At 38.8% G+C, this 13,838-nt stretch overlaps 3 protein-coding genes and 1 pseudogene across 3 annotated transcripts; all 4 read right to left on the bottom strand.

The window, feature by feature from the left end:
- Positions 1–369: 369 nt before the first annotated feature.
- LOC137745600 (putative aldo-keto reductase 1) lies at positions 370–3,295 on the bottom strand. Its single transcript, XM_068485576.2, has 7 exons — positions 3,154–3,295; positions 2,136–2,303; positions 1,790–1,996; positions 1,533–1,705; positions 1,266–1,362; positions 1,000–1,153; positions 370–761 (listed from the first exon to the last, which is right to left on the bottom strand). Exons 1-7 carry the CDS (start codon positions 3,211–3,213, stop codon positions 574–576), a joined length of 1,047 nt encoding a protein of 348 aa, XP_068341677.2. The 5' UTR covers positions 3,214–3,295; the 3' UTR covers positions 370–573.
- Positions 3,296–4,611: 1,316 nt separating this feature from the next.
- Positions 4,612–5,387, bottom strand: LOC137745429 (pyruvate decarboxylase 4 pseudogene; annotated as a pseudogene).
- An 875-nt stretch (positions 5,388–6,262) lies between these two features.
- On the bottom strand, positions 6,263–8,166 carry LOC137745723 (putative aldo-keto reductase 1). Its single transcript, XM_068485726.2, has 7 exons — positions 8,035–8,166; positions 7,732–7,899; positions 7,341–7,544; positions 7,077–7,249; positions 6,892–6,988; positions 6,652–6,811; positions 6,263–6,563 (listed from the first exon to the last, which is right to left on the bottom strand). Exons 1-7 carry the CDS (start codon positions 8,092–8,094, stop codon positions 6,385–6,387), a joined length of 1,041 nt encoding a protein of 346 aa, XP_068341827.2. The 5' UTR covers positions 8,095–8,166; the 3' UTR covers positions 6,263–6,384.
- A 1,166-nt stretch (positions 8,167–9,332) lies between these two features.
- LOC137745409 (putative aldo-keto reductase 1) lies at positions 9,333–12,222 on the bottom strand. The gene is made up of 7 exons (XM_068485359.2): positions 12,138–12,222; positions 11,130–11,297; positions 10,784–10,990; positions 10,527–10,699; positions 10,259–10,355; positions 9,993–10,146; positions 9,333–9,754 (listed from the first exon to the last, which is right to left on the bottom strand). The coding sequence occupies exons 1-7, from the start codon at positions 12,195–12,197 to the stop codon at positions 9,567–9,569; spliced, it is 1,047 nt and encodes a 348-aa protein (XP_068341460.2). The 5' UTR covers positions 12,198–12,222; the 3' UTR covers positions 9,333–9,566.
- Between the last annotated feature and the right edge of the window lie 1,616 nt (positions 12,223–13,838).

Below are 13,838 nucleotides of genomic sequence, written 5' to 3'. Positions count from 1 at the left end.
GATCAAATATGAGACAGTCACATGCAAATCGAAGAAAATGGTACATTGCACAATGTTTTTTTTACTCTGTTACACGAGAAAAATTTAAGGGCATTTTTTTCTATCCAAACTCCTTTTATGTTTTAAATCATTCAATTTTCACAACTTGTATTTGCAACGCACACTTACGAATATGAGGTGATCGACCTTGAGGGTCCGACTCCTCTCAAGACCGGTCTTATTCCCGCATATAGAATTTGACACGATACGGTGCTTCAATGTTTAATTTGCTAAACTCAAGCCCACAAAGCATGAATTACAACTACTATAGAAAATCTTTCCAAAGTCTAAGGGAAATTGAAGGAAGAAACGTTTAGAAATGGGAACAGATAAAGTATAGAACACGAGTTTCAACTTTCATTTGTTATTAACACTATAAAAACTTCATTTTGGGCTCCTCTTTTTATTTTATTTTTTCACACAAGAGAGAAGTGAACGATGACTTTCTAGGTGTGTAAATAGCAGCTTCCGTTCACAAAATACAACGTCGTTCAATTCCGACAGTCAGATGGAAACGTTTCCATGTCCTAAAGCTCAGATCTTGGAGTCTTTCGGAGGAGTGTTGGCGAGCTTCCATTGCAGCCCCATCAGCAGTGCATTATCTCTACCACCAGCTACTTGGTCGATCGGTACAGCATCACAAATTTCGTTCAGGTCCTCTTCCTTCAGGCTCACCTTCAAGGAGTCAATGTTTGAATCCAGGTTCTTAATCTTTGTTGTCCCTGCAGTCGAAATTCAAAAACAAATAAACAGTGTGTCAATGACGAGTTCTAAATCACAATGTCATATACTTGGAGCTCAAGTAAGATGAACCGAAAGCCACTTTTCTATTCCATCTAAGACAACCGTTATAAGAACAAGCACAAGCTCATTGGCACATAAACAACGAGCTGCAGATGCAACGTTGCAGGTTTCACGTCAGTAGAAGTTGAACAGAACAAAAATGTCATGAGGACTCACCCGGGATAGGTGCGACATCATTTCCTTGGTGGAGAACCCATGCTAGTGCTAGTTGAGCAGGAGAGCATTCGTGCTTTTTACAGAGGATTTCTATTCGGTTGTACATGTTCTTGTTCTTGTCTAAGTTTTCTCCTATGAACCGGGGATGTGAGGCCTTACAAAACGAATAAAAACAACATGATTAGAATCAAACCCTACGCTGTCATTTTTCGTTATTCTACAGAACCAACATTTACTTTTACAATGGACCGAGGAGAAGAAATTACCACATAACTATTTGCAGAAACACTTTCAACAACTGCTTTGCCACCGAAAAAACCACGACCAAGTGGACTATATGGAACTATTCCGATGCCAAGCTCCCTATACACGATAGCGTTGAACAAAATGATTCACAAAAACTACGATGAACTATACATACAAGGCCATCTTCAAAAGCATTCCCTTTTTTACTTACAGAAACGGAATGATGGAAACAATTCATGGTACCAGTTTTGCATAACTCAGAGTCTCAGATTGGATTTTGAACATACCTGCAAAGTGGAACAATATCTTCCTCAATATCACGAGTCCAGAGGGACCACTCGATTTGTATAGCTGTGATCGGATGAACTGTGTGTGCCCTCCTTATTGTGTCCGGGCTGGCCTCAGATAACCCGATATACTTTACTTTTCCTTCTTCCACAAGTTTCTTCAGCTCACCCACCTAAACTCCACGAAAAACAAACGTATCCAATCAGTTTATTCACAAGTTTGGTGATTTAGTTGATTGAGGAGGAGAATGACGTACAGTTTCCTCTATAGGCACCGAAGTATCCACCCGGTGATAGTAATACAGATCAATGTAGTCCACATCAAGACGTTTCAAGCTCCCCTCGCAGGATGAGCGGACATACTCGGGAGTTCCCTTCGGTGAAAGAACAGGAGGATCCACCTGTCCAACAATTCCAAACTTTGTAGCCACTTGAACTTTCTCCCTTGGCAACTGCTTCAAGGCCTAAATTACGCAACGTTGCAGTTAGAATCACCGAACATAACAACCGCGAAAGGTAACGGTATCTGCACTTTTCTGCTCCGTCATACAAAACACATATAAAAACATGGAGACATATACATTCAGTAGTGCAAACACATACCTTCCCAAGAAGAACTTCGTTCGTATGAGGTCCGTACACATCAGCTGTGTCAAAGAAAGTGATTCCCTTGCTGAAGGCATGTTTTATGATTGCGATACCATCCTCATCGGCAGCAGCAGAGTTATAAACCCCACTCAGGCCCATGCATCCAAAGCCCAATTTTGAAACCTGATTAACAAAGAAAATAAAAATTTTGCAACAAATCAGAAAAAAAAATGGTAGAAATATATTATAAAAAAAAAAAAAGTTGAGCTACTTCCAAAAGGTAAGCATCTAAGTCAACCTCTGCAACAAAGGTTAACCTCAAAACTCAAAGGCCTCGTTTGATAGAGAGGATTGGCTTGGGTATGACGATTATTCATGAAAAAAAAAGTTGTCCCTTTTAATTCTACCATTTTGTAGGGACTAGGAGGGATATATTTTCTTCATGATTAACCTTCAACATGGACAAAATCTTCTCATCTATTTCTTCCTTTAAAATGCCTTAAATGTAACGAATAGTCCCATTGAAATTAGTCCTCCCTATCAACCAAGGCCTAATGAAAATGGAGCTTAGAAATCATTGAAAGAGGCAAAACAATTAAGTCTCATTTAGAGTCAAGGATTTGATCAGATTGGATCACTCAGTAGATTTAACGGATGTTGATAGAAAATAAATGTCAAGTTCCAAATTTGGTCTCAGCCGAATATAAGAGATTGGTCACGAGCGAGGGAAACTTTTCCCTTCCAATAGGATTTGGAGGTTAAGTTTTCTTTGTGACTAATTCATCTTCCATTCTTTATTCAACATACATTGAATCCAACGACTCTAATCCAATCCAATCATTGACACCAAAACAAGCCCTTACATCTCTTTCTTTTACCAAAAAATGGAGATTAGCAAACTTTAGGCAAATTTGATGAGTTATATACTAAACAACCAACCATTTATTCACTTTCAAAACTTAATCTGAGAAACAAAAGACATAAATTGAATCACTTTCAGAATCTAAAAATGGATTGATTAATTAATTCATACCTCAAATCCACAGTTTCCAAGTTGCACTCTTGGAATCTGTATTCCCATCTCCTCAGCCATACTGTTCCCCTCCCTCTCTGAATTTCTTCAAAAAAAGAAAAAAGAAAAAGAAAAGCCAAATGAGAGAATATATTTATATGATTTAAAGAAAAGCCAAATGAGAGAATATATTTATATTTATATTTATATGCTGCTCGTCTAGAAGCAATGCTCGCGGTGAGGCGATTGCTCGGCTGGAGGCGATGCTCGTTGCGAAGCGGCTCGGCTTATGACGTTCTTCATTGTGAGTATGCACTCGATTTCTGCATGAGCTCATTATGAGTTAACTCTTGACATGGCTCGAGTCCGCTTGTCGGGTTCGCATATTGGGTCTATGTGTCGGATCCACGGATCGGGTCCACAAGTCGGGTCTTTGAGTTGGGGCCATACGTAGGGTCTGTGAGTCGGGGTTCGAGCTCAAGGGTGTCCAAGTTTGACGATGTCTAATCTCATAAGTGCCCGAACGAATGGGTGTCCAAGCTCGCGGGTGTCTAAGCACATAGGTGTCCAAATGAGCGAGTGTCCGAGGAAGTGGGTGTCCGGCCAGACAAAAGATTACCGTTCAGACTAAATCTTTGTCACCATAAGAATGTGGCTCATCAATCTATAAGTTGGTAGGCTTCTTTATCAATGACAATGTTGATCAATAGAGTCTAGTTGCTCAATAATTCCTAACAATAAATGACAATATAAATATGACCGTATAATGAATAAATCAAATTGACAAAATTTGTTTTGTTAAGGCAAAATATTGTACCATGTGCCTTCTATAAATAAATAATTTATTGAGTCGGTAAATCACATGTTGTACAAGTGACACAGTTTAATGGCAGTCACAATTCATGCACATATAACTATGCATATCAGTTTGTACTTGTCACTTGTATCAGTAGCTGCATGACTCTATTTATCATGTTGCACATACCATGTCATGAACTATTAATCAAATGCAAATAGTACTATCTAAATATCATGCTGACTGTCACTGCGACAAGATTGAAAAAAGTGCATAAAGCAATTACTTATATATATATAGTGGCACTTAATGTATAGTGAACAAAATAGGCAATGTGGCGTGTATGAAGCATATACAGTAATTACGTACGAAAATAATATTTAAATAATAAATATAGTGTTCATAATGATTAAAGTTGTGTTATTTTAAAAGGGAGGTGGCCGACATATTAATAAAAGAATAATGAATTCTAATCTTCTTCGTAGTTGTCTCGTGGGTTTTTTCAGAAAGTGGGCATGGTGGGAACATGAACTCCCCTTCATGATGAAAGTCTTATCTTTTTCAAAAGTTGGTGGGCATCTTCTAGTACAACAGAAAGTGGAGACGGGGAACCTTGGTGTAGTGTAGTGGGAACCTTGCACTAGTTCTTATCTTATTCATGAGTGCTTCTCGTGGGTGTTTTTTCAGGCCACTGGTTCATTGATCTGCTCGTTAGTGGCGGTCTCAATTTCGTCAGTGTATTTCTGATAGCAAGTGACGGTTTGGAAGCATGTCAGCTCTTGGCTAAAATCCGGTAACCCAATAGTGTGGTGAAGAATCCTGTGCGTCCCGTAATCGTTCAAGTTGGGTCCTCCAACTATACAAATCAATGGCAGACTCTCACTGTAAGCTCCCGCGATAGCATTGAGAACACTGAGCCCACCCACAGTGAAAGTAACAACACACGCCCCGACTCCCCGAGACTGGGCGTAGCCGTCAGCAGCGTACCCGACGTTGAGTTTGTTGCAGCAGCTGATGTTGGTGAGCCCGGGCTCGGCGATGAGGTGGGCAATGAGGGTTAAGTTCAAGTCACCGGGGACAGTGAACACGTCGGTGACGCCGATTTGGACGAGTCGGTGGGCGATGTGGCCACCCAGAGTGGCGTCAGAGGAGTTGACGGTGGAGGGGGCAAAGCTTTGGATTGCTAAAGCGGCGCTGTTCGGTAGGCTGTCGACGTCAGTGCACGCAGGCTTGCAGACGTCGAGGGAACCGATTTTGGTGTCTATAGGTTTTTGAACTGGGTTTTGATCGTACTAAAAAACCGTTCTTGAAAACTATTCGGAAAACAGAAAATATGGGAACTTTGCAATGGGATTTGAAGACTGCGATTTGGGTTTTTCTGGGATTTATGGAATTTGGTTTTTTGCATATCCACAGTGGAGACAGGTGGTTTGATGAAAAAATGAAAGAGAACCGACATAGCTTTTCGTGTTGATTCCCACGGACGGCGCCAAATGTTGATGAACAAAATCGGCGAGGATTTTGGTACAACATAAAATGTCAAGTTTATGACTTTTGCTAGATTGCTATGATCATTAGTGTGGATAAGTATGCAAATAGATAGAGACAGGGAATCAAACAACACAAGATGTATCGTGGTTCACCCAAGTTGGGCTACATCCACATTAGTGTCGATTCTGTTTCACTATTGTGGATTGCAATGGACAAGCAAGGGAGCTCTCTGTGTGCTGCCCTTTGCTATCTCTCCCCCTCTAATGATTGCGAGGGAGCCCTTTTATAGAATAAGGGTTTCCTCCCCTTTTACATGAATCATGGGCTAAGTAATGAAGCCTAAATAATGAGGCCCAATATATGGTACAACAAGCTATAAAATTAATTAGCAATATAAGAAGTAGCCTAATTATTTACAAGCACATGCAATGTACCGCTTTTTTTTTTTTATGTGAGATTGATACTCTCAACAAATTAAATGTTTTGGGGTAATTTTACGCACAATCTTTGGGTGTTTTTTTTTTCCACTGTGGATTATGGATTAAACTCGACAATTGTGATTGTATTTGTAAATTTATGGCATGTCATTACACGGACGTTTTCAATTTCAAGCCTCCAAGTAGAGTTCCGAGGCCATGGATAGAGCTTTAACATGGAGATGAAGTCTCTAAGTTAGGGCTCGTTTGAAAGTATTTTTACACGATTGAAAACATTATTAGAGAAAAAACTGTTATATGCTTCTTGTAAGAATTACTTCAAATGCTTTTCTACGATTCACTTGCATTTTTACTAAAAATTAGTTACAAAATTATTTTCACCAAAAATGTTTTCGACCATGTTAAAAACACTTTTAAACGAGCTCAGCTCTTATTAAATCAATAATAAAAAAGCTAGGCATGTCAACAGAAATGAGCAGTATTGGCCAAATAGTACTACATGCGCTTTAGGTACAAGTTGGTATGTTGCTATGCTTTTGCTGGTGTATTTGCAAACTTCCATGACCAGCTAACGAAACTGTCACTATATCTTTCCCCTGCCGCACCGTTGATGGGTATCGCATCAGAAACCTCCTTCACATCTCCTTCAGTGAGTTTCACTCTCAACGATCCGATATTATCATCGAGATTTTTTATCTTTGTCGTCCCTAAAAGAACACAATGAGATGTAAGCATGCTTCGTTTTCAAGTTTATTAAAAATGGATCGTCCAGTTAGTAAGTTAATACGAACATACCAGGGATTGGTACCACGCCATCACCTTGGCTAAGAATCCAAGCTAGGGCAACTTGTGCAGGGGTGCATCCGTGCTTCTCGGACAACTTTCGTACGTTGCCAAAGATGACCTTGTTGTTCTCCAAGTTGTCTCCTGTGAATCGAGGACAGAAACCTGATACCTGATAACAAAATCAATAGCCATCAAATAACCGTTCTTGTTCACATAATTAAGCATATCGCTACCCCGGAACTCCCTTACCAGAAAATTATTTGTAGGTAGACTTTCGACAACTCCTTTGCCACCAAAAAATCCGCGACCAAGTGGGCTGTATGGCACTATTCCGATTCCAAGCTCCCTGTGGTTCCAACAAAAGCGACAATATTTTCTCACATTGATCAATTGACTAAGATGCGGGAACAATCAACCAGCCACCAAGTAGTTACCTGCAAAGCGGGACAATTTCTTCCTCGATATCTCGAGTCCAAAGCGACCACTCCATTTGTATAGCAGTTAAGGGATGAACTGCATGAGCCCTTCTTATTGTGTCCGGGCTAGCTTCCGATAATCCGATGTACTTAATTTTTCCCTCGTTCACCAGCTTCTTTAGCTCCTCCATCTGTCCTTACAAAAATTGTAACTGAGTAACAAAAAAAATGGAAAAAGGCTTCACACTGCACTTCAAAAGTGGGGGAAAATATCTCACTTACAGTGTCCTCTATGGGGACTGTTTTATCGATCCGGTGCTGATAGTAAAGATCAATGTAGTCCACGCCAAGGCGCTTCAGGCTAGCCTCGCAGCAGGAACGGACATATTCAGGACTGCCATTTACTAGTATATGATGAGGTTCAAATTTTACGATACCAAACTTTATAGCCAACTGAACTTTGTCTCGTGGCAATTGCTTCAATGCCTGAAGTTAAACCGATCGAAGACAGCGTAAATGACTAACATTAAATGCATACCAACAACCCTAGACACTCTTAGACTCTTTTCAGAACCTGCTCCAATTTCGAGTCAAGAGATACTAAACCCTTGCTTGCTGCACAAGGCAGATTAAAACTTTGAATTATGGAAAGACTAATTTCAGAGCACATTACCTTTCCAACCAAAACTTCATTAGTATGAGGTCCATAAACATCTGATGTATCAAAGAATGTAATTCCCTTATCGAATGCGTGCTTGATGATCGATATGCCAAGCTCTTCGGGGAGTGGATCGTTGTAGATTCCAGAGAGCCCCATACACCCAAATCCCAATTTGGAAACCTGCACAACAAATGAATTCACAATTTGCAAAAAATCAATGTGAAATAATGCTAATTTTTATTTGGAGGGAAGCAAAAAACATAACCGAGTTGCAGAAATGATAAGCTGGAAGTAAAGAATCTGAAATGGTTTCACCTCAAATCCCTGAGTTCCGAGTTGCACTCTTGGAATTTGAACTTTCTGCTCCTCCGCCATTCTTCTTCTTCGATCTTCTTTGATCTTGGTGCACTCTTGGAACTCTTTTTGTCCCCTGTTTGGTGAAGTGAGAGCGAACTTATGGGCGTTTTACGCACTAAACTTCATGTCGTCATTGATTACATCAGCTTATCTTTTAGATCACTGCGTGTGTCATTAGCCATTAAGGAACTAAATCCAAAGCTAAACTCGTGAGTGCTATATCAAATATTATTTGGAAGTTTGTTAGTGTCCAAAAGCCTACTTCCAACACCACTTTGTTAATTACCACTTGCATTACCTGCACGGCTGCACCATCTGTCAGATATTGGGTTTTATGATTAAAAAAACCTCGATATTAGTTTAAGAGGGGTAGCATATTTAAACCATTTTTTTCTCATAGATACGATGTGAGATATTCAACAAAAACCATACTCTAATTGCGTGAAACGTTAAAATAATCTCTCTTATTACATATAATTTCCCATTAATGTGCCTGCCATGTATGAGTCCAGTATAATTTTATAAGAAACGGAAATTTTCAGGGATAAGTAGTCCCCGGATCATTGTGTCTGTCCATGAGTGTTACAATTTCGAAATGGAAATTACGCTTAGGAATATGATCTTATTATGATGTTGAAATATCCGTAACTGCTTCATAGACTTCGATTGGATTGCAATTTTCTCGCAGAAACTCTGCAGATTCGATTGTGTATACAAACATTTAAGATGGTCTGTTGCATTCTTTTGCTGGTGTGTTTGCAAACATTTTCAGCTCCGCCCAAATATTAATAAAACGTAAGAGGGACTAAAAATGATAATAAACTGAATGTTGTCCTCAATTGCAAAATGACCCGTTGGTAATTATTATTATTATTTTTGTCCAACATTGGCCATAACAATCAAATGATCAAATATGAGACAATCACATGCAAATCGAAGAAAATGGTAAATTGTACAATGTCTTTTTTACTCTGTTACACGAGAAAAATTCAAAGACATTTTTATCTATCCAAACTCCTTTTATGTTTTAAATCATTCAATTTTCACAACTTGTATTTGCAAGGCACACTTACCAATATGAGGTGACCGACCTTGAGGGTCTGACTCCTCTCAAGACCGGTCTTATTCCCACATATTGAATTCGGAACAATACAATGCTTCAATGCTTAATTTGCTAAACTCAAGCCCACAAAGCATGAATTACAACTACTATAGAAAATCTTTCCAAAGTCCAAAGGAAATTGAAAGAAGAGACATTAAGAAATGGGAACACATAAAGTATAGAACACGAGTTTCAACTTTCATTTGTTATTAACACTGTAAAAACTTCATCTTGAACTCCTCTCCTCCATTTTTTTTTTCTTTATTTTTTTCACACAAAACAGGAGTGCACGATGACGTTCTAGGTGTGTAAATAGCAGCTTCCGTTCACAAAATACTATGTCGTTCAATTCCGACAGTCAGATGGAAACGTTTCCATGTCCTAAAGCTCAGATCTTGGAGTCTTTCGGAGGAGTGTTGGCGAGCTTCCATTGCAGCCCCATCAGGAGGGCATTATCTCTATCACCAGCTACTTGGTCGATCGGTACAGCATCAAAAATTTCGTTCAGGTCCTCTTCTTTCAGGCTCACCTTCAAGGAGTCAATGTTTGAATCCAGGTTCTTAATCTTTGTTGTCCCTGCAGTCGAAATTCAAAAACAAATAAACGATGTGTCGATGACGAGTTCTAAATCACAATGTCATATACTTGGAGCTCAAGTAAGATGAACCGAAAGCAGCTTTTCTATTCTATCTAAGACAACCATTATAAGAACAAGCACAAGTTCATTGGCACGGAAACAACGAGCTGCAGATGCAACGTAGCAGGTTTCGCATCAAATGAACTTGATGAGAACAAAAATGTAATGAGGACTCACCCGGGATAGGTACGACATCATTTCCTTGGTGGAGAACCCATGCTAGTGCTAGTTGAGCAGGAGAGCATTCGTGCTTTTTACCGAGGATTTCTATTCGGTTGTACATGTTCTTGTTCTTGTCTAAGTTCTCTCCTATGAACCGGGGATGTGAGGCCTTACAAAACGAAGAAAAACAACATGATTAGAATCAAACCCTACGCTGTCATTTTTCGTTATTCTACAGAACCAACATTTACTTTTACAATGGAATGAGGAGAAGAAATTACCACATAACTATTTGCAGAAACACTTTCAACAACTGCTTTGCCACCGAAAAAACCACGACCAAGTGGACTATATGGAACTATTCCGATGCCAAGCTCCCTATACACGATAGCATTGAACAAAATGATTCACAAAAACTGCGATGAACTATACATACAAGGCCATCTTCAAAAGCATTCCCTTTTTTACTTAACAGAAACGGAATGATGGAAACAATTCATGGTACCAGTTTTGCATAACTCAGAGTCTCAGATTGGATTTTGAACATACCTGCAAAGTGGAACAATGTCTTCGTCAATATCACGAGTCCAGAGGGACCACTCGATTTGTATAGCTGTGATCGGATAAATTGCGTGTGCCCTCCTTATTGTGTCCGGGCTGGCCTCAGATAACCCGATATACTTTACTTTTCCTTCTTCCACAAGTTTCTTCAGCTCACCCACCTAAACTCCACGAAAAACAAACGTATCTAATCAGTTTATACACAAGTTTGGTGCTTTAGTTGATTGAGGAGGAGAATGACGTACAGTTTCCTCTATAGGCACTGAAGTATCCACCCGGTGGTAGTAATACAGATCAATGTAGTCCACATCAAGACGTTTCAAGCTCCCCTCGCAGGATGAGCGGACATACTCGGGAGTTCCTTTCGCTGAAACAACAGGAGGATCCACCTGTCCAACAATTCCAAACTTTGTAGCCACTTGAACTTTCTCCCTTGGCAACTGCTTCAAGGCCTAAATTACGCAACGTTGCAGTTAGAATCACCGAACATAACAACCGCGAAAGGTAACGGTATCTGCATTTTTCTGCTCCGTCATACAAAACTCATATAAAAACATAGAGACATATACATTCAGTAGTGCAAACACATACCTTCCCAAGAAGAACTTCGTTCGTATGAGGTCCGTACACATCAGCTGTGTCAAAGAAAGTGATTCCTTTGCTGAAGGCATGTTTTATGATTGCGATACCATCCTCATCGGCAACAGGAGAGTTATAAATCCCACTCAGGCCCATGCATCCAAACCCCAATTTTGAAACCTGATTAACAAAGAAAATAAAAATTTTGCAACAAATCAGGAAAAAAATGGTAGAAATATATTAAAAAAAAAATTGAGCTACTTCCAACCACAGAAGGTAAGCATCTAAATCAACCTCTGCAACAAAGGTTAACCTCAAAACTCAAACGCCTCATTTGATAGAGAGGATTGGCTTGGGTACAACGATTATTCATGAAAAAAAAAGTTGTCCCTTTTAATTCTATCGTTTTGTAGGGACTTGGAGGGATATATTTTCTTCGTGATTAACCTTCAACATGGACAAAATCTTCTCATCTATTTCTTCCCTTAAAATGCCTTAAATGAAACGAATAGTCCTATTGAAATTAGTCCTCCCTATCAACCAAGGCCTAATGAAAATGGAGCCTAGAAAGCATTGAAAGAGGCAAAACTCTTAAGTCTCATTTAGAGTCAAGGATTGGATCAGATTGGATAACTCAGTAGATTTAACGGATGTTGAAAGAAAATAAATGTCAAATTCCAAATTTGGTCTCAACCGAAGATAAGAGATTGGTCACGAGGGAAACTTTTCCCTTCCAATAGGATTTGGAGGTTTTCTTTGTGACTAATCCATCTTGCATTCTTCATTCAACATACATTGAATCTAAAGAGTCTAATCCAATCCAATCATTGACACCAAAACAAGCCCTTAATTCTCTTTCTTTTACCAAAAAATGGAGACTTGCAAACTGTAGGCAAATTTGTTGAGTTAAATACTACACAACCAACCATTTATTCACTTTCAAAACTTAATCTGAGAAACAAAAGACATAAATCGAAACACTTTCAGAATCAAAAAATGGATTAATTAATTAATTCATACCTCAAATCCACAGTTTCCAAGTTGCACTCTTGGAATCTGTATTCCCATCTCCTCAGCCATACTGTTCCCCTCCCTCTCTGAACTTCTTCAAAAAAAAAAAAATATAAAAAAATATAAAAAAAGCCAAATGAGAGAATATATTTATATGATTTGAAATCGCAAACTGCTGACCATTATTAGCCTAAATAACAATCAAGTCTATAGCTGCCAACATTGACCAAGTGATTTTTCGTTGCAGACAAGGCCAGGATAAGATATATTATTGACACTCCCTCCCACCTCATTGGATCACAGACTTTGGTCTGTTTGCAGCAAAGAAGTCAATTTTTTCTTCTTAGAGTGATTTCCGTACGTTGTTTTTTAACTTCCGTACAATCTTCTTAAATTTTAACAATTGATTTTTCTTTAATTTGTTCAATCTAATGACAAAAAAAAAAAAAAATAATAATAATAATACATACAGTAAGTGAAAACGGTGTGCATAAATCGTTTTTATTTCCTTTATGCATACGGGAATAAATCTGATTTTTTTTTTTCAACACATACAATAAAGAAAAATATGGATTGAAAATTTGTGTGTCCAAAGACATAATGCGAGATATTACTTTTTACCTCTCAAGTCCTTGGCTACCCAAATTGACTTTAGAAACTTTGGACCTTTCTCTCGCTCTCTAAAACAAACGTAAAAAAATGAGAAAAAGAAAAACAAGGAAATGCACCAGCCAGGAATCGAACGCGGGTCTGTACCGTGGCAGAGTACTCTTCTACCACTAGACCACTGGTGCGAACATGTCGATTTCAGCTCCCGCCTTATTATTGCCTCGACAGAAAGTGGAGTGAAAGGTGCCGGAAAGGAAATTACACCGAATGATGTCCGTATTTGCAAAAGGACACATTGGCAATTATAAATTTATAATCAGTAATACGACAAACGACGCGCGCGCGCGCCGGGGGGGGGGGGGGGGGGGGGGGGGTCGAAATAAAAATATTGCAAAATACATAATGTCTTTTCTACCCGACTCCAAGATGTAAAAGTGAACGCTGCTTGGCTGCTGAAGTTTCAGCAGGAGTTCCTGAACTATTCAGCAGCCAAGTATTTTCTTGTAAAAGTAAAAGCAGATGGCATTTTTGACCATCCAAACTTAGTTACGACCATGTTGAAGCATAAAATATTACAAAATCTTGAGGAAGTGGCACCGTGTTTCTTTTTTTAAGCCTAGCACGTGAACAAGATAAATTGAGTAACTTAGAATACGTGTAGTCTTTGACTTCACACAAAGGATAACTTGCTTTAATACCGTTAAGAAAGTCGAAGTTTAGTCATAAAATTATTTAGCAATATAGAAAGTAACCCAATTATTCAGAAGCACATGCAAAGTACCTCTTTTTTCGATATGAGATTGATACTCTCAACAGATTAAACGTTTTAGGGTAATTTTAAGCACAATCTTTTGAGTGTATTTTCTTTTCTTTTCACTTTGGATTATGGATAAAACTTGAGAATTGTGATTGTATTTGTAAATTTATGGCAGGTCATTACATGGACGTTTTCGATTTCAAGCCTCCAAGTAGAGTTACGAGGCCATGGATAGAGCTTTAACATGGAGATGGAGTCTCTAAGTTAGGGATTGTTTTAAAGTATTTTTAAACAATTGAAAACGTTTTCAGAGAAAAAAACTTGTTATGTGCTTCTTATAGGAA

This window comes from Pyrus communis, chromosome 12 (genome assembly GCF_041283825.1).
Source record: "Pyrus communis isolate YQ-2024b chromosome 12, ASM4128382v1, whole genome shotgun sequence".
NCBI classification, from domain to species: domain Eukaryota; kingdom Viridiplantae; phylum Streptophyta; class Magnoliopsida; order Rosales; family Rosaceae; genus Pyrus; species Pyrus communis.
The sequence above is the reverse complement of the archived record's forward strand: the minus strand, read 5'-3'. Positions and strand labels throughout refer to the sequence as shown.

Bases quoted from the DNA above. Each gene is read 5' to 3' on its own strand.
- LOC137745600 (XM_068485576.2), bottom strand. From the start codon at position 3,213: ATGGCTGAGGAGATGGGAATACAGATTCCAAGAGTGCAACTTGGAAAC. The intron at 1,154-1,265 runs GTAATTTCTTCT...TCGTTTTGTAAG, and splicing joins TTTCTGCAAATAGTTATGTG to GCCTCACATCCCCGGTTCAT. The intron at 762-999 runs GTGAGTCCTCAT...TTTCGACTGCAG, and splicing joins TGATGTCGCACCTATCCCGG to GGACAACAAAGATTAAGAAC.
- LOC137745723 (XM_068485726.2), bottom strand. From the start codon at position 8,094: ATGGCGGAGGAGCAGAAAGTTCAAATTCCAAGAGTGCAACTCGGAACT. The intron at 7,900-8,034 runs GTGAAACCATTT...TTTGTTGTGCAG, and splicing joins TCGGAACTCAGGGATTTGAG to GTTTCCAAATTGGGATTTGG. The intron at 6,812-6,891 runs GTAAGGGAGTTC...TTTTGTTATCAG, and splicing joins TACCTACAAATAATTTTCTG to GTATCAGGTTTCTGTCCTCG.
- LOC137745409 (XM_068485359.2), bottom strand. From the start codon at position 12,197: ATGGCTGAGGAGATGGGAATACAGATTCCAAGAGTGCAACTTGGAAAC. The intron at 11,298-12,137 runs GTATGAATTAAT...TTTGTTAATCAG, and splicing joins TTGGAAACTGTGGATTTGAG to GTTTCAAAATTGGGGTTTGG. The intron at 10,356-10,526 runs GTATGTTCAAAA...TATCGTGTATAG, and splicing joins GACATTGTTCCACTTTGCAG to GGAGCTTGGCATCGGAATAG.